The 20,259-nt window shown below is 44.8% G+C and overlaps 1 protein-coding gene across 13 annotated transcripts in view; it reads left to right on the top strand.

The window, feature by feature from the left end:
- Positions 1-20,259, top strand: part of LOC147448570 (uncharacterized) — a 294,875-nt gene that overhangs the window by 119,242 nt on the left and 155,374 nt on the right. For 10 of the 13 annotated variants that reach the window (XR_015189365.1, XM_086521155.1, XM_086521154.1 and 7 more), the window contains 3 exons: positions 931-987; positions 1,865-1,978; positions 2,620-2,676. Coding sequence is in view for 12 of the 13 variants with exons in the window: in XM_086521155.1 (XP_086377281.1) it covers positions 931-987; positions 1,865-1,978; positions 2,620-2,676 (228 nt within the window). In the remaining variant the exon portion in view is untranslated. The remainder of the gene's footprint in view (positions 1-930; positions 988-1,864; positions 1,979-2,619; positions 2,677-20,259) is intronic. The other 3 variants (XM_086521148.1, XM_086521147.1, XM_086521144.1) reach the window with 1 other exon arrangement.

The raw sequence follows: 20,259 nt of genomic DNA, 5'->3' as shown, positions 1-20,259 counted from the left end.
GAACCGTCCCGAGCATGGAACCAATCCTAGGAAGTAGAGGGAGATACTCTCTCCTTAGGCCTCAAAGCAGACCGAAATAGGCAAGTCGGCCTCCTCCTCAATCACATCTGTAGTAGTGTCGAAACCATGATGCCATCGTCTGAAGTAAGCTCGAGCTACTCGGATGCCGAGCGGGCTCATCGTTATCACCTTGGTGGTCATCTCTGGAGACTCAAACTCTATCTGGTAATACCCTCTCCCAAGAATCTGGACATCGGTGATCTTGCCCACATCGGAGAGAAGTAGGGCTTGAAGTAAATCCCGAACCTCGCCTCGATTGGGTCGAGTGCCAATGATCTTGCAAATAACCGAGGTGGCTTGTAAGCGTTCCACCTCGGCTATCAAGCTTGCTTGCTCTTCTGGTGAAAGAGAAAGTCGAAGGGCCAACTCCGCGGTGTCGGGCGAGGGGGCTTCTGTGGAGTCCCTCTAAGATGGAGCAGAGGCCGCCATTCTGTGTCTGCTGCTGAAAAGAGAAGGGCGTGGCGTCGAGGCGATTACCAACAGGCTGAAAGAAAACAGCCTACAGGCAGGCGGAAGGCGAAAGGAGAATGGAAGCCGGGGAGTGAGGAAGAGGGCTGAGGGCAGGGTGCGGGCTGGGCAGCGAGGGCGCAGGAACAGGGGCAAGGGGCAGCGTGCGGAATGAAACACGGGCAGCCCGAGCTGCAGTGGGAGAGGAAATGATTGGGGGGGGGGGGTGTGGTGGGAGCAGGCAGCAAGGAGCTCGATCCAGTTATCCACTTCTTGGTACTGAAAGGGAATTTTCTTCTTAAGAAATGTAGCCCTTTTCATGTGTCTACTTGATAGTTTCCAGAATCCAAATTTATGGATATTATAAGTATGTTTTTAAAAGTTTTCCGAAGATAAGACTCATTAGTTTTGCTTATTTTTCAGGCATTGATTTCTTTTGATAAGTTCGGAATTTTGGTCCATGAACTTTTGGTGGTTGAGGTATTAATATGCATGTCTGCTTTGTGAAGAACAACATTTAAAAAATGTGCTTGTCATTTTATTATTTCTTGTTATGCTCGTTGCAGCTTGTAGGCAAATTTTTTGAAATAATTTCGGGGGATGCAATATTTTTGTTCCTCCTTGCTTCTACTGCTGCTTGTACTTTTGCACTTTGACAGAGAAGCATGTGTATGTTTAAAGCTGTGGAGTTCATAGTAGCATGGGACACCCATCTTTCCGCTTCCCGCCCCCACTGTCCTCCAGTTCCCCTCGTCCCAACACTACCCCATTGTTTTGACCGCCTCTCTAGTGGAAACAATATTCTTATCACCTGCTCCCCGTCCCAGTTGTTAGGGACGTGTCCCACGTTACTATGGTGGAGTTGCTTCCACTTAACTAAAAAGGCAGCAGTTGAGATTAACATTGATGCTGGGGCTGGGAAAGATTTCCTTCTAATTAGCTGGAAACCACCAGTTGAGATGCACACAAACTACTGGGTGGGCAAAGGAGTTCGGTGAAGATCCACACTTGATATTAGAATTATCAACGATGCTTTATCAGTGCAAAATCTTCTCCAGCTATCTTTGATTGAGTTTATTATTCGCAGTAACCTGTCTTTTCTTAAAATAGTCTCAGCAACAAAGGTAGTTAATTGCCGAGAAGATGAGCCCAAGTTGGATTATGGTTTGTCACTTGCATTGTCATGCAATGTCGTAATGTGGAAGTTGCTTTCTATGTGCTTTGTTGGATGATCATGCTCGCTTCTATGTGGTAGCATTGACTTTGACCTGGTAAAGTTGAGTCAACCTTAGATTTCATGCAGTGTTATAAAAGTTGTCTATGCATCTATTCCTTACTTCCCTTTTTTGGGATCCAGGTTTGGATGGAGAAGATATTTTCAGAAATTATCAAGGAAATTTCATCAGAGAGCTCCACCGTAGCATTGAGTCTTACAATTCTCCATGAAGGTTCTATTGCTAACTTGCTAGAGGTACCAAACTTAACTTTTTAGCTGGTATTATGTGGACAATACATCTTATAAACAGAATTTATTGATTAGATACAACCTGATAGTTGAAGTACCTGCATACTAAATGTGAAGTGTATTTGAATTAAGATCTTTCGGGTTAAGGTCCAGACGGCGTAGATATGGTTGACTGTGGACTTTGTAAAATGTTTTTAGTTCTTTTTTAAACACAAAAGCAATGTTTGTGGCCAAGTTAACTTCGCTTGTGGGATATTGAGAAGCATGTGCATGGTTGTTTAGAGTACTCCAGATTTAGGTGAATTATTGTGTATTGGTTCAAGTCTGTATCTCTTTGCTTTTCACATAATAAAGACCAAGCTCTATACCGATGTCAGAAAAGGATGAAATGCCTCAAGTGAGATGCCGAAAAGGATTGATATTGAAGAAACACATCCTTAGTGTTTAGGTGCTCTCATTCTTCAAAGTGACCGATAGCTCAACTCAATTCCCTGTCTCCTTTATAAAAATGTGTTAGTTTATATCTCTTGAACAGAATTTTTGCTTTTATCTACGCATAATCTGGTGGCATGAATAACATCTTTTATTTAGTTATGTAGCAAATTTATGAAATCAAAATTTTACAATTTTTGTGTGCATTCTTGCAGGTAGTATTGTACCATCAAGATGCTTGTGAAGCCATGGGTTCAGATGCACTTCTTGAGGTAGTTAAAATTCTTATACTGATTATCTATACCATGAAAAGAGGATAACTAAATGTAGAGGGGGATACAATGTCATGCTTGGTCATGTGGTTTGCATTAAGCGCTTGGGATGCGCGTTCGTGTTTTATCTCTCTTTGGATGGTGAGGGTCTTATGCCAAGCGACTGGCACTCTCATGTTGGATGAAAAGACCATGAGATTAGACTACATTTAGGTTGTGAAAAGAGCTCAAAATGACCTAAAGGAACATAGTCGACCTAAACATATGCACATGGTGCTTATCTAATTTCCGTGAAGATTTTTGGAAGTATGAGTAAACCCACTCACTCACCCAAAAGCTAGTCTTAAGAGCATGAAGAACACAAAATACGCAAAAACTTACTCCACACACAGACACACACACACACACTTTTTTTTGTGTAAATCTTGGGATTAATTTACAAGTGGGAAACCTCAAGTCGAGGAAAACTTAGAGAAAAGATTATGTACTTAAACCCAAACACGAAAGTGTTCATCTGTGGAAGAGGGCTAGAAACATCCATAGGAAAGCTGGTGCATCTCCAGGGTGATATCACCAACCTCCCATGCAAAACGTAAAGATTGCCGAAGGGAAAGCTTCAACAACCGAAAAGGATCCGAGTCGAATTGAAGACACATACAGCCGTTGCGTTGATGTCGCAGAGTCCAATAAGCCCAAAATCTGACCCACATAAAGAAGACCGCAAATCGCTGTAAGGAAGGCCGGAGAATGCCGAACACCCAAAACTATTTGTGGAAGACCACAGAGGGAAGCGGATTCGCAGACAAGCTGCTATGCGGCGAAGAAAATCTCTAGTAATGCTACAATCCCAAAGCAGGTGTACCACTGTTTCTTCCGCAGTAGAGCAGCGAACACACCAAGAAGAGCAGATACGACGTGCACTGAGAAACGAGCCCACTAGGAGAACTCCAAGCAAGCATCCCCAGAGAAACAATCGTTCCTTCAAAGGCAAGTGGCTCTTCCAGAGAGCAGAGAGTGGCTTCTTCCACCAATATCTGACTTGTGCATTGACCATAAGGCATTACAATGATCTGCCATCCAAGGCCGTGGTAGAAGAAGAGCATACACCTTCCTAGCCTACATCGCCTCAAAGGGCGTGTCCTGAAAAAACCAATCAGAGCTGACGATAATGCATGCCCAATCCAAAACATTGAGCAACAAGGGGAAACTGGAAAGTGTAACCCGCGTCATCAACCACACCTGCAACCACTTGAAGGTCACGACAAGAGAGAAAGTATGCCTGGCAAGGCGAACAATAAACCAAAGTACGAGGGAATGCCAGGCTCCAATGATGACTCTCGAGTCGAAGCGAGTTCCCTTCCCTTTGTTGTCTACCATGCCATGATAAATGGATTGTGACCTCTTTCTAAGCAGAAAGCAAATTGGAAGAAAGTGGGCATTCAAGAATGTATCCTTCCATCTTGCCAAACACGACCCAGAGAGAAGGTTGCCAATGACCAAAGGAAGAAGTAACAAGATACTGACACAACGAGGCAATTATAAGAACCCAAGGCTGAGATTGTTGCACAAGAGCTGGCAACAACATGGCTTTTCTGGCAATAACATGCCGATGCAAGTCCAAAATATTAAGACCACTAAAGCATTTGGGAGTTCAAAGTTTCTCCATCGACATCAAATGTAGGCCTTTTTTATAAGCATGAGTTTGCCACAAATGAGACAAAATAGATGACATAAGAGAAGTGAGACAATGGCGAGACCAATGTAACAATGGCAAAAAGAAATGAACATAAGCCATAGAGATACTCGCACAATCCGCAAACGAACATGTAATGGCCATGTGGATAATTTCTAGTAATGCAAGTGAATGTTCAAGCGTTGCATAATCCATTTCACCTTTTGATTGTGCGAGATATTTCATCCAATTGGGAGTGCTTTGATAATTACATTCGGAGGAACAATCTCTCTTGGCCACAACAAAGCATGCCAATCAGAGGGATTCACCGGAAGAAGCTTGGATTTGCGAAAGTTAACTCTAAGACCATTCGCAAGCCCTTACATCTCCAAAGCGTCCATAATCGCTTGAACATGAGCCTAGCAATTGTGAGGCATAAACAAAGAGTCATCAGCATAGGCTTGCCCAACGAAGCTATGGCCCGATGGCATCTGCAAACTGTGAAGACGACCAACAGAAGTCAGATGATTGAGATGCATCAGCAAAGGGTGTGTGGTAATAGCATACAAGAGTGCACTAAGGGGGCAGTCCTGCCTAACGGAACAACCAAGTGGCCAAGATTCCGTCATTATCCCTTCAAGGATCCCTGAAGATGAACTGCGAGCATACAAGAAATAAACTAGATTGGCTAATTTAGGACCAAAGCCAAGACACCTCATCGTAGCAGCAATGTAGTCCCACTGCATAGTGTCAAAAGCCTTCTCAATGTCAACTTGCATTACAAGTACATCCTACTGCGTGTACTTTGCATACTCCATGCCAATCATAATATTAGCTGAGTTGTTAGTGATTTTACGATGAGGTATGAAATCATACTGAACCTGATGAATTCCAGTAAGAAGATGATCTTTAATCTGATTCACCAGTAACTTAACCAATATTTTATAAACAAAAGGCATCATAGTAATAGGGCGCCAATGAGAAAAATGCTCGCATAGTGCATGTTTAGGCAACAATTTAAGCAAACCCTCTTTCCTTGAAATTGGCAATTCTTGTTTCTCCCAATCCGCATTCATCATGAAAAGCAAAGGCTCTTTTAGAATCTTCCCAAAGGAGAGGAAGGAAGAACACCGTAACCGCTTCCTAGCCAGGGGATTGCCATCGGCCCAATGCAAGCAATGCACAATGCAATTGAGAGGTTTCCTCAAGGCATTGCGCATCGTGAGAAGAAATAATTGGTTGTATATGAGAGAGCAACATCTTCCGCGCTTCACAAACTCCTCTAGATGGCCGAGGTGGAGTAGCAAACACATGTCTATAATGCAAGACCATAGCATCCGCAAGCTCCTGCTTGGAGGACGTCCAAGTACCTGAAGGAAGCTTTACACGCTTAATGTCGTGGGAAATCCTCGAGTGATGCATATGCTTAAAAAATTGTTTTGAAAAGCAAAGCCTTGTCCACAAACACCCGTTGACGAGCACACGTTTACCATTTATCAAGTTTCCGCTTGTCATTAAGTTGTATACATACTCGAGCTTTCCGCAAATCCGACATGCCGATTTGAATTGTTTGACTCTGGTTTGAATACCGGTTTCAATATTCGCTGATTTACTCCCGGGTGGAGTGGTGAGAAATGATATTCGAGAATGCTTGCACATACTCATGGCCGTGACCCTTGTGGTTATTTGCGGGGGGAGTACTGAATGCTTGAAAAATATTGTTATAGTTACTCTCGGTCCAAACCTGGATGGTTATGTGGAAGGAGTATTAAGAAGTCTGAGCAGTGGTTACTCTCAGCATCTCCAAATGATGCATGCTGCGGTGTGGGGGCCGTTTGGTTATAAAAGGCCTCTATATCTCCCGGCGTGGACCTTGTTAGGTTATGCGGGAGGGGTGATGAGGAAATTGTTGAATATCTCCCGGCCCGGACTTTGTTAGGTTATGCAGGAGGAGTGTTCGTCGGCGGCTTTATGTTTCTATGTCTTGTAACATACATATGTGAGCATTGGTGTTGCATTGTGATGTGCCAACCACTCAATATTCCTTTTTGGATGAGATACTTCTAGGAAGTCAATGACCGAGGATATCAAGAGTTTCGCTCTGGAATGAGACTCCTTATTGGATTTGATTCTTTTGGGAAGCCAACGACCTAGGAAATCAAGAGCTCCGATTTGGTATGAGAAAACTGATTGTCCCTCGGATTGTCCCTCGGAAATTTTTGAGCTAGCTTGAGTTGTTTTATAGATATGCTATAATCGCGGACGATTACTTTCTTTCAAGAAGGGGGGATGTCACAAATTGTTGACGTGTCAACTTTCAAGCCACTAAAGAACGGACAATTACTTTGTTTGATGAAGGGGGCATGTCACAAATTGCGGACCTGTCAAGCCATTGAAGAACGGAGCCAACCTGCAGATCCCTGCCGAGGGACCTAAACTCTAAGTGAAGAAGCAGAAACAGCAAAAGAAGTTTTACTAACTTCCAAAGTCTTGTCGAGTGGCCTATTTTTCTAAAAGAAGAGTTCCCACCAACTTATGGGACCTCGTCCCCGTCTGATGGGACCCAAGTGACATAAAGGCATTCATATAAGGCTGGACCCTCACACACACAAAAAATAGCATTAAAATTGATGACGTGGCAGTCAGTACGGACGCTCGCGTTTTACGCTGATGACATGGCTGGCTATACAGATTTGTGGAATTCGAGTTGGCAAATGATGAGGTGGTAGCTGTACGGATTTTCATGCTTTTGCACTGGTAACTTTTGGATTAGATGCTTTTGAGTTTACTACTTTTCATGTAATTGCTTTTGAGGCCAAGGGCCTTTAAATATGTGCATAGGGCTCCGTCTCTGCCATGCTTCAGTGAGAAGGTGCATAGCGCGAGTACCGACATTGTATTGAGTTCATGTAATATAAAGAAATACCGAAAGGGAGCGCCAAGGTTTGGGGCCAATACTCTCTGGGGTGGAATTCCGCCACTCCGTATCGCGTGTGCTTGCTCTTTCTTTGAGTTTAGTTGTTATTGAAGTGCTAAAAGTCTGTTCACTTTGTTCTTTTCTATTGGCACATGGTGCCCGTCTTATGACAATGGTATCAGAGCTTCAGGCGTGTGCTTTTCTGAAAGCATACGGGTCCTACCAAAGAGCAGATAGAGCACTGTGGTGCTTCCAAAGTTTTATATTCGTGCCCCGACCCTGGACTTATTAGCCACTCCCACCCTTACTTCATCGCGCATCGGGCGCGCTCCTCTTATCATCGCTATGTCTTATAGGGCATAAGCCATAAAGATCACTTGCAAGAGAAGGATCCAAGATTTATTTCAAGCTGTTGTTTTTCTCAGATGCAGTGCCATGCAGTGGTGGACGTCTATAGCTACCAAGACGCGCACTCCAAGGACTTGGCAAGCTTTAAAGAAATTTTTTGCCCGAAGTTGTATGGTTTCTGACATCTTCCTTGGGAGTGCAACTTCTGGCAGAGTGGGGTACCTAAAATGCTTGCCATGGAAACCCTAGCAGATTATAACTTGAAATTTCTCAACATCTCTCACTAGGTGTCTCTTCTTGAGCTCATAACCTTGGAGGTCCAGTGTGATTTACTATGTCTTGGGACTACCATCGCCGCCAGAGGAACACTCTCTATCCAAGAGCTGGTGGACCATGCAACGGCGGTCGGCTACAACCTTTTGAAAGGAATCTAACCCTAATTGTTGGTGCAGGTTTCAGAATGGAAAGCAAGTCGAATTGCGAGCTCGATTGATGTCGAGATTACTTTTTAAGTGTAAATTTTGTTTGAGAACTTGTTTGGTGATCCTGTTTGGAGTTTGTTTGAAATGGATGGTATTTGTTTTGAGCCTGTCTTGGTGCCGATTTGGATCGTTTGACTCTGGTTTGAATATTAGTTTCAATGTTCGGTGATTTACTTCCGGGTAGAGTAGTGAGAAATGATGTTTGAGAATGCTTGCACATACTCATGGCCCCGACCCTTGTGGTTATTTTTTTCGGTTATGCGGGAGGGGTGATGAGGAAATTGTTGAATATCTCCCGGCCCGGACTTTGTTAGGTTGTGCGGGAGGAGTGTTCATCGACGGCTTTATGTTTCTATGTCTTCTAACATGCATATGTGAGCATTGGTGTTGCATTGTGATGTGCCAACCACTCAATATTCCTTTTTGGATGAGATACTTCTAGGAAGTCACCGATCGAGGATATCAAGAGTTCCGCTCTGGAATGAGACTCCTTATTGGATTTGATTCTTCTGGGAAGCCAACGACCTAGGAAATCAAGAGCTCCGATTTGGTATGAGAAAACTGATTGTCCCTCGGATTGTCCCTCGGAAATTTTTGAGCTAGCTTGAGTTGTTTTATAGATATGCTATAATCGCGGATGATTACTTTCTTTCAAGAAGGGGGGATGTCACAAACTGCTAACGTGTCAAGCCACTGAAGAACGGACGATTACTTTGTTTGAAGAAAGGGGGAGGTCACAAACTGCTGACCTATCAAGCCATTGAAGAACAAAGCCAAACTGCAGATCCTCGCCGAGGGGCCTGAACTCTAAGTGAAGAAGTGGAAACAACAAAAGAAGTTTTACTAACTTGCAAAGTCTTGCCGAGTGGCCTATTTTTTTTAAAGAAGAGTTCCCACCAACTTATGGGACCTCGTCCCTGTTGGATGGGGCCCAAGTGACATAAAGGCAATCAAATAAGGTTGGACCCTCACACACACAAAAAATAGCGTAAAAATTGATGACGTGGCAATCAGTACGGATGCCGGGTTTTACGCTGATGACGTGGCTGGCTATACAGATTTGCGGAATTCGCGTTGGTAGATGATGACGTGGTAGCTGTATAGATTTTCGTGCTTTTGCGTTGGCGGCTTTTGGACCAGATGCTTTTGAGTTTACTGCTTTTCATGTAATTGCTTTTGAGTTCAAGGGCCTCTTAATATGTGCAAAGGGCTCAGTCTCTGGCACACTTCGGTGAGAAGGTGTAGAGCGCGAGTACCGGCCTTGTATTGAGTTCAAGTAATATAAAGAAATACCGAAAGGGGCACCAAGGTTTGGGGCCAATACTCTCTGGGGTGGAATTCCGCCACTCCATGTCGTGTGTGCTCTCTCTTTCTTTTAGTTTAGTTGTTATTGAAGTGCTAAAAGTCTTTTCAGTCTGTTCTTTTCTATTGGCACGTGGTGCTCGTCTTCTGACATGGCCACAATAGAGTATGCCAATCACATGAATGAAGTGGCAGAAGCTTCGATTAACGAAAGTTGACTCTAAGACTAGCTGCAAACGCATACAATTCGAAAGCTTTCATAATCACTTGAACAACACTCTGCTGATTGCGAGGCATAAACAATGAGTCATCTGCATAAGCTTGCCCAACAAAGGTATGACCCTAGGGTAACTTCAAACCATGAAGATGCTCCGCAAAGGTCAAGTGATCAAGATACATCAACAAGGGGTGAGTGGCAATAGCATACAGCAAAGCGCTGAGGGGACAACCTTGCCTAACCGAACAACCAAGTGGCCACAATTCTGTCAATTTACCTTCCAAGATCCCGGAAGACGTACTACAAGCATACAAGAAATAAACCACATTGGCCAATTTATGACCGAACCTTAGACACCTCACTGTGGCAGCAATGAAGTCCCATTGCATAGTGTCAAAGGCCTTTTCAATATCAACTTGCATGACCAGCACACCCTGCTGCGTGTACTTAGCTTACTCTAAGCCAATGATAACATTAGCCAAATTTTCCATAATTTGACGACGAGGAATGAAACCATACTGAGCTTGATAAAGTCCTATAAACAGATGGTCCTTAATTCGATGCACCAACATTTTAGCCAATATCTTGTAAACCACTGGCATCAAAGTTATGGGCCGCCAATGAGAGAATTGCTCGCAAAGCGCTTGTTTGGGTAACAACTTAAGTAAACCCTCTTTCCATGATAATGGCAGATCTTGTTTCTCCCATGCTGCATTTAACATGAAAAGCATGTGTTGTTTAAGAGCATCCCAAAAAGAGAGAAAGAGTTCCACAGTTAGTCCATCCCAACTGGGAGATCTCCATTGGCCCAATGTAAGCAAAGCACATGCTGGTGTGATAGCTCAGCTCCGTAGACTCGTGCGGAACTTTTTATGGAGTGGCACAGATGGGACTACTGATACTCGTGCTCGAGTTCGCTGGTCCACGATTATTCGCCCTAGGTCAGCGGGTGGACTTGGCATTATTGATCCAGAATTACAGAGCCGCGCCCTTCTTACCAAGCTTATTGTTCGGGGTCTTTTTCCCGGCCAAGAACCTTTGAAAATGCTTCTTCAGGCCGCTCTTTCCACAACGACTCCACGCCTCGGCACTAGAGATGGCCATACTTGGCGAACAGGGTATCGTTTTCTCTTTACGGATGTCCCCTTCTGCACCAGCACTCTCTCACCCTTCATCCGATCGCTCCTTCAGATTTGGGTATCCATGCAATGAGCTATCATACGCTCACCTCCCTCATGCCGTGAGGAGATTGAGCGACAGCCTCTCATTTGGAATGATGCAGTCCTTGATTCTTCGGTTAATCCACCCCGTCAGCTTGGAGAGAGGACTCACATTGATTGGGCTGCTTGGGACACTGGCCCTGCTGCCTCTATGCGGTTGTTTCATGAGACACGTATGCTGGGTGCAGATTTTGTGGCAGAACATTATGACATTGGTCGCGGGCAAGAGACAGATTGCTTGAGATTGACTCTGCCATTCCTTCACACTGGGATGCAGTCATGCGAGGCAGGGTTCAGATGCCTCCACATTGTGGCTGGGAAGGACTCTTTGCTCAGAGCACTCTTTTTTTTTTCGACACACCAGAGGGCCCACAGGGGGAGGTCCTTATCCCTTCCAAATATTAGCCATGTTACATGGTCGGGCAAGGGCCGCGTACCATCGGGCAAGAGCCACGCGTAGGCATCACCATGGCCACCTAATTGATGCACCACATGCTGGGAACGACGGAGAGAACTCGTAGCAACCAGCTAGGAACCTCCTCCTCGGGTGACCCACCCCAGGAGGAGGATGCACTCGAGTGTCCAAGGGCAAGAGCCCTAGCAACGTGAACACCAGGTGAGCACAAGGTGTCCCTCTAGAGTGTGACCCAACAGGGGATTTGAACCCACAACCCGTAGGTTGAGAGGCCAAAGCCTTACCGTTAGACCAACTCTTTGGGGACTTGCTCAGAGCACTCTCTTATTAGTTCGTTTAGAAACCATGCTGTTCACAGTTGATCCTGACTACTCTCCGGGGATGCATGCTAGATTGACATATGCTACCACCTCTCCGCATCTTGTCTACCCCGGCGCTCGATGGGAGGCAATACGTGTAGTTGGCTCCTGCGGGAAGCGTCGTTGTGTTGACCCCCATTTCGCTTCCGCTGATGCTGCACTTTGGAGGCTTTGGGTGTTGGAGGGTCGTGCCCTATCTCAGCTTTATTGGGACCCAGGAGAGTGGCATTGGCCTCACTCTAACCCCACCGGTACACATGTATCATTCTTTGAGTACACAGTCAGAATTGGACGATTTGCATTGATGAGACAACACCCAGAGCAGCCCACTCGTATGCGTTTCTGGTTACATTCAGGTCTCTCCCATGCCTATCTACAGCAATTTTGGTCAGCTATCTGGGATCTACATGTGGCTCGTCGTATTTCCTTTTTCTTATGGATGATTGCACATGCAGGACTTCCAGTTGGGACTTGGTTAGCTTCTATGGGTCATGACCCGTTATGTACTCGCTGTTCTTTGCACCTACCTGAGTCACCTGCACACTGTCTTTGGTCATGCTCGTCTTCTCAGGTAGTGTGGCTCGCAGTTTGCTTTTGACTTAGCAGAGCTGGTGTTCAGCATGGATTTCTCACTTGGGGATCTGTCTCCTGGTTGATGCCGATGCCCGGACCGCATCTTTTCTACGAGGGCTCAAACACCGATCCAGCTCTTATGCTTTCCCCGACTGGTTATCGGCGAGGGACTTTGGCTATGTTACCACAGATTGCTTGGCAGGGGGATCCTCAGACACGTGATGAAATCTTCTCAGTCGTCACTAGCATTGCACTATGGAATGTTTGGAGAGCTCGTTGTCTTCACATTCTCAGTGCGGTTCCACAGCTCCTATCGGATACCCTCACTACCATTTGGCTGGACATCATTCACACCCTCATTTGGCAGTGGGATTCTTCCTCAGGTACATTTAGAGCAGCTGAGGCTCGTCGATTTGCCTTTCTTCGGCGTTGGGCCCGATCTCCACTCTTCTTTACACTTACAGGTGGACAGATTACATGGCATTATGCACCTCCTCAGTGGTTTCTCCTCCTCTCATCATACAGATCACCATTACATTGTTCTAGTCGAGTTGTCACTATAGTGGCTCTCAACCTTACATTCAGCTTGTACACCCCACATGATAGGCTATTTTGACATCCACTGGGGATTATATTGTACTCAGTAATATACAGCCCTGATTTTTCAAAAAAAAAAAAAAAAAGCAAAGCACCATGGAATTCAGAATCAGTGAAGGATCCTCAAGGCATTGTGCAGCCTGCGAAGACAGGATCGGTGGATGAACATAAGAAAGCAACAATTGACGCGCTTGGCAAGCAACTGAAGATGGCTGAAATGGAGCAACAAACACCTGACGATAATGTGAAACCATAACATCAGCAAGTTCCTGCTTCAAAGAAGTCCAAGCACCCGAGAGAAGCATAACCCGCTTAATTGATTTGAGAGACCCTTGTATGATGCAGATGCTTAAAAAATTGCTTCAAAAGCACAACCTTTATCCATAAAAGCCTGTTGACGTGCATGTGTCTGCCATTTAGCAATTTTCTGCTTATCATTTTGCTAAATACACACATAAGCTTCACATAACTCCACCATTTCAGAGTCAGATAGTGATCGCAAATCAGCCAATTCTTGCTGTTGTTGACAAACCTGTTTCGCATCAACAATATTTACCCGAGTGTGCTGCATATAATGCGTGCCATAGTCACAAATAACACTTTGTACCCTCATGATAAAGTGATACCTTGTAGCATCCAAAATTCAAATCAATATGCATGTGAGCCAGCATTTATTGTGACTTTGCATTAGGAATCATATGTACAAGAGGCAACAAACATAGGAAGCAAGTTCAGGTGCCCATAGACACGTCTCCATCCACTACATCCATACGAGGACCCAGCCTCTGAGTCAATGCAGGAAACGTGTCCACAAGATTCACATGCGAAGTGGAAGTCTCACCAAGGAGTACATCTTTGTAAGAGTGCATCGCTTTTTCCGATGCGTCAATCAACATGCGATTGTTATTTCAAGGAAGTTTCTTAAACGATGCATTCTTGTTGGCATTAATAAGAGGAACATAATTACGAGAAGAAGAGTGGGGTGCGAATCTTCACTGACTTTTTACACACCACCCATGAGTTAACATCAATAGGTCCAACATTTTTGCCTTTCGCAGCAGTCAGAATCAATGAGTTGCGGTGCCGTGCCTTTCCCTTTTTCCACATTTGGAATCACCTTAGCAGTAGAGGCTCCATTCTGCTTAACTTCACGTGTAGGTTTACGTGCAGGGATAGAATTGGACGAAGGAACAACGGAAAGAGGGGGTTGTAAGACCCCGGACATTCAGATTGCATATGACTGAATTTGCCACATCGGAAGCAGGAATTCACAAATTTATCCCATTTAAGTTTAAGGGGCACTTGCCCACCCATGGATCTCCTGAATCAACATAATTCCTTCAGGGGTTTGTTTGTTAGAGTCCAAAGAATGCAAGACCTGTTGGTATTTGCATCCAATTTCGGGGGGCAAATCACCTTACCAAGGTGCGCGGTCAACAATGGCAAGAAATGTCTCCACGTACGAGGAAAATCAACAATTTCCACCCACACCGGGCATTTGTGACGAATAAGACTTTGATAATCTTTAGTGAGGGCCCACGGTAGGACATGCGTCATTTGCGTATTAAAAAAGAGGGGAGGCATTTGAAGGAAAAGATTTCTGGCTTCTGTATCTACGAGCAAAACTTCATAAAATCCATGTGCCCCGAAGTAAACGCCACGGAAAGCTTTGCCGTTCAAGCTGAAAATCGATCCATTGTCTGACATCTTGCGCAGTAGGCATTTTCCCTGGGAAAACTAGGATAACTGCATTCATAGCATACTGCGCAACTGGGTCCATAAGGTTCTGCATGCAAGTGCAGGCGCCTGACCATTACAGGCTTGCCGAGCCTCCTCAAAACCCTCATACAAGCAAGCTTTAATCTCCGAAGTGGCCTCTATGGTAGGTTCCATTGCTTTCTGACGCTTAAACACACAAAGAGTGTCGAACATATATCAACAAGACCTGGCCCAAGAAAACTAATGTGTAGAACACACACTTTTTTTTGTAAATCTGTTTTGATTAATTTATCTGTGGAAAACCTCAAGGCGAGGAAAACCCATCAAAAAGATCAGATACAAAGGGAAGAACACTGAAGTGCTCTGCGATATAAAAGCGGTAAAAGCAAACATAGAAGAGCTGCAAGATTTTCAGGGATATGTCCCCAATGGCAAATGCAAAATGTAACGATTGCCTCATTGAAAACTTGAACGATGGAAAAGGATGTGCATCATGCTGGTGAAACATGCGGAGATAGCGACGGTGCCACAAAGACCATAGCGACCAAAATTTGACCCATGCGAAGAAAATGGCAAATTGCTGGAGGGAATTCGGAAGAATGTCAAAAATCCAGAATCGTTTGTTGAAGACTGTTGAGGGAAATCGAAGGTGCATACAAGCAGAAACGTGGCGAAGGAAAGCCCTGGTACAGCGACACTCCCAAAGTAGATGTCTGACAGTCTCATCAGCAGTGGAGCAACCAATGCAACGAGAGGAGGTAATACGACGCGCCACACGGAGTGTTCCAACTGGAAGAACTCCCAGCAAACAATGCCAAAGAAACAAACACTCAAGAGGCAAGTGAGACTTCCAGATTGCAATAAGCGCCTGCCTACACCATTGGTCGGATTTGTGTAAATCCTAGAGCGCATTACAATGATTAGCCAGCCAAGAGTCCTGCATGAGAGAAGCATAGATATGGCGGGCAGAAATCGCATCCAAAGAAGTGTCCCATAAATTCCAATCCTGCATACGGCATCCACCGACCAACGGCGGAATAGGGAGAAAAACATCCAGCATATGCCGAAGCAAGCTCCAAATGTGACGATAATGTAGGCCCAACCCAAAGCGTCCTGCTGCTTGAGAAAAGGTAAGCAAATTCCCATATGAATCCAACACATTGTCCACCGTGTCTATGCCACGACCAGAGAGGAAGTAGGCTTGAAGAGGCGACTGATCAACCAGGGTAAAAGAGAAAACCCTGCTCCAATGAATGCTTTCCAAATGTAACGAATTCCCATCTGCTTGCTGCGTGCCATGCCAAGAGAGATGATCCGTAACAACTTTCCAAGCGGAGAGCAAGCCAAAGGTGATCAAGCAACCAGGAATATTACCGACCATCTTGCCAAACACAGTCTCCCAAAGGGATGTCTGCCAATGACCAAAGGCAGGAGTGACAACATGTCAACATAGATCAACAACCATAACTGTCCATGGCTAAGACTGCAATGCAAGAGTGGGCAATAACATAGCATGGCGACGAAGGTCCAAAATATTCAGCCGGCCAAGACGCTTTGGAGTGCAAAGTTTCTCCATTTCTAACAAACGGAGACCTTTCTTATAAGAACTGGTGCGCCACAAGTGAGATACAATAGTAGACATAAGCAATGAGAGGCAGGAGCGAGGCCAGTGCAGCAACGGCAAGTAAAACTGAACATATGCCATCATGATACTTTGCACTATACGAAGTCGAACATGCAGCGGCCATGTAGACAATTTCCAATAGTGCAATTTGACATTCAATCGTTGCATGACCCAATCGATTTGTTGCGTATTAGTAACCTGCCAACCAATAGGATATCCTAAATGCCTGACCACCGCATGCGGATTGAGAATTTCGCCAGGCCACAAAAGATGATGCCAGTCACAAACAGCAAGAGGCAAGAGTTTAGATTTCGAAAAGTTAACCTTAAGGCCTGCTACCAAGCCAAATGTATCCAGTGCCTGCATAATTTCGTGCACATCGTCCTGGTTGTTACGAGGCATGAACAACAAATTATCAGCATAGGCATGTCCTGCGAAGTCTTTCCCATTGGGTAACTTCAGCCCACGAAGACGACCGAGCGAAGTCAAGTGATCGAAATACAATAAGAAAGGGTGATGGCAATGGCATACAAGAAGGCGCTAAGCAGGCAACCCTATCTGACAGAGCATCTAAGGGGCCAAGGTTCTGTCAGCTCTCCATCAAGGAGGCCTGAACATGTACTGCGAGCATACAAAAAGTAAACGACATTGACCATCTTTGGGCCAAAGCCAAGGGTCCGCATGGTAGCAGCAATGAAATGCCATTGAACCGTATCGAAAGCCTTTTCAATGTCTACCTGCATTACGAGAACATCTTGCTGGGTATATTTTGGCATATTCCATTCCAATTAATACATTAGCGAGATTATCCAAAATCTGGCGACGAGGAATAAAGCCATATTGCGTGGAATGGATACCAGCCATAGGAGGTTCCTTGATACGATTCACAATGACCTTAGCCAAGATTTTATAGATTACCGGCATAAGAGAAATTGGCTGCCAATGCAAGAACTGCTCACAAAGCGCTTGTTTAGGCAACAACTTCAACAAACCCTCCTTCCAAGACATTGGCAAATCCTGTTTCAGCCACGCATTGCTCATCATATAAAGTAAAGGTTCTTTCAGAGGCTCCCAGAAAGAGAGAAAAAATTCCACAATGAGCCCATCCCAACCAGGCGAACGCCATCTTCCGAGAGCAAGCAAAGCTGAGTGCAATTCATTCTCTGTAAAAGCCACCTCCATGGCCAAATCATCCTGAGGCATGACAATTGAATGCATTGTAGATAACAAAACTTGGCGTGCATGAATAACTACGGCGGATGCCACGGGGGGAGCGGAAAAAACAGTTCTAAAATGGGACACCATGGCATCTGCAAGCTCACTCTTCGAAGCTATTCAAGCTCCTGGTCGAAACATAACTCGCTTAATAGTTTGAGAGGCCCTTGAATGATGCAAGTGCTTAAAAAACTGCTTTGAGGCACATCCCTTGTCTACAAACGCTCGATGTCGAGCACGCGTTTTCCATTTATCCAATTTTTGTTTATCATTATGCAGCGGATGCACCTGGGCCTGACAAAGGGCCGTGGATTTAGTTTCCGACAACAAACGTGTGTCAGCTAAGAGTTGGAGCTGTTGATACATATGCTTGGCGTCCTCAACATCACCACGTAATTGAAACATGTAATGCTTGCCATAGTCCTGAATTACACTCTGCACACGCACAACAAAGCGACCCCATGCAACATCAATATCAAGATGCATTTGGGCAACCGAAGGGGGATAACATCGTAGATCATCTCACGAAATGCCTCGTGCGAAAGACAGGCATTGTTGATGTGCAACAGACGCTTCTTAGGAAGAGGCTGATCATAATGTAGTTGCCCAAAGCGCAGTAGTGTCACAAGAGGAGCATGATTAGATAAAAGCAAAGAATGGTCTATGCTCATTTTGCACACAAACTCATCAAATTGTTGCATGCCGAGGACATACCACCGATCTAATCTTGCATGATATGAAGAAAAAGCATTATGTTGAAATGTATACCCCGAAACATTAGGATGCAAGAGGGTCCACAGGTCCAACATCCATGTACATGCCACAAGATCTTTCCAAGCTTACAATTCTATGTGTAGAACACACACACACACACACACACACAGTGGTTCATTTCTACACGTATTGTACAGACCACCTTGATGTTTACATAGCTTAAACATTGCTACCTCGCTGTTGTACACACACACACACACACACACACACACCCAGTGGTTCATTTTACACTTATGGTACAGACCACCTTGATGTTTACATAGTCTAAACATTGCTATCTTGCTCTTGTACTTCCTCTGGGTGATCGGCCATAGAGCATCTCTAGTGGTCTCTTATGTACATAGAATACAACCCCTTCTCTTGCCAAAGAAAAATAAAAGATGTTTGGGTGGACCATAGGAGCAACGTGCGGGTTGGAAGGGGAATGATTGGTGAGAAAGAGTTTCACAACTCTGTGACGTGGCATAACCCTAACACACTCTCTTGCAGGGCTAAAATGGTGATGTGGCAGCCGTGTGTATACACACCCCCGGGGAAATGCAGTTGCAAAAAGGCTGACGTGGCTGGCTGCGGATTTCTTGTGACACGTGGCAGCTGTACAGACGTCGGCGTTTTGCGGCGGAAATTGCGGAGACTGAATCTGCGGCAGTTTTGCTTTTGGGCATGCTTTTTGGCTACGCATATTGAGAGAAAGAGAGCTCTTCTGCTTTATTTTAAAAGCTATTTATGGACAATTTTTGGAACTTGCTTTATTATACAAGCAAGAGAGAGAAAGAGCCTTTGCTTTATTTGGGCTTTTGATTTTCAGCTTTTGGAATCTGCTTTTAGCATCCCTATGTAAAACCTTTAAATAAGCAGGTAGGCCTCTCATAACTCAGAGCATCTGGACGTAGAGTCTGAATGTGAGCGCCTGCTCGCACTCTTGTACTTTGAACACAAATTAATACAAAAAGAAATATCGAAAGGGGCGCCAGTCTTTGGGGCCAATATCTCTAGTCACGGAAGTCCGCCGGGCCGGTGTCGAATCAATTGTGAACTGTGAACTGTTTTGAAGTGAACTTTTGTGGTGTTGCGATAGAATTCACTTGGAATGTCCAAGTCTGTTACAGTGGTATCAAAGGTGGCCGATTTCTCTCCTACGGGAAATCCGATCCTTTTACGTGGCACCTATGGCTTCAGGCAAAGATCAGTCGACTTTCTTTGCATCCGGCGATGCGGGAAGAGATCACAACGAAGATTCACGCGAGTACGGCCCGCCTCGGCCTACTCAGGCGTAGCTCGAAGAGATGAAGTGTCAACGATTGATCGGCGACGCAACAAAGATGATGCTCAATTTTGCGAAGGGCCCAAAATTTTAAAAATGTATGAGCGATACCTCCTTCAATGAGGTGCATACGTAGTGGAAGAAGACCATAGAGCCACCCCTCAAACCGGCTCTCAAGAAACCTCCTACGCCTAGGATGTACACAGTGCAAGAATTAGAAGAGGTGGTTGATGCACGAATTGCTCAGCTTTTTGACGCGCAAAACAAAGCTAAAAAGCACGACAAAAAGTAGAAGAAAGGCGCTGACTTCCCGGGTTATTTGGGTCATCAGTCTACATTTGACAAGGCAAGAAAGCAGAAGAAGCGTGTTTGATTTGAAGGAGTACCCAGTTATTCTTCTTCTTCTCTTCTTCTTACAGTCCTAGCTCTTTTGACTCGAGCGAAGAAGACAGAAAAGGTAAAAAGCGAGGCAAAAAGCAAAGCTTCAGAAAGGGCAAGAAAAAGGCAAAGAAGCCTAAATCTTGCCCCGTGGTTGACAGTTCTACAGAGGACTCGTCTTCAGATAGTTTGGACTCTGACGACAGCAGCATTTATGCTAAAAAGAAGAATTTTTATAAAGCCAACCAGTATGACTTTCTGGAAGACAAAAGCAAGAAAGTCCGAGAGTTTAAGGAAGGTGGATAGTCAATAAAATTTGACACTTTTTCTGGTTAAAGAGATGCTCGAAGGCTTTGTTTGTTATACAGCAGTTTGACATCGCTTTCTCTAGAGGGTGTTACTCAGAGCACTCTAAGATTCGAAGAGCTGCCTCTTACTTTAAGGGAAATGCTTGAACTTGGTGGTCCACGCTTCTATTAAACAAGACAGCACCAGTTAAATGGTTGA

Source organism: Adiantum capillus-veneris, chromosome 10 (genome assembly GCF_014529385.1).
Source record: "Adiantum capillus-veneris isolate H3 chromosome 10, ASM1452938v2, whole genome shotgun sequence".
NCBI classification, from domain to species: Eukaryota; Viridiplantae; Streptophyta; class Polypodiopsida; order Polypodiales; family Pteridaceae; genus Adiantum; species Adiantum capillus-veneris.
Note: the sequence above shows the minus strand (reverse complement) of the source record. Positions and strands in the feature narration are given on the sequence as shown.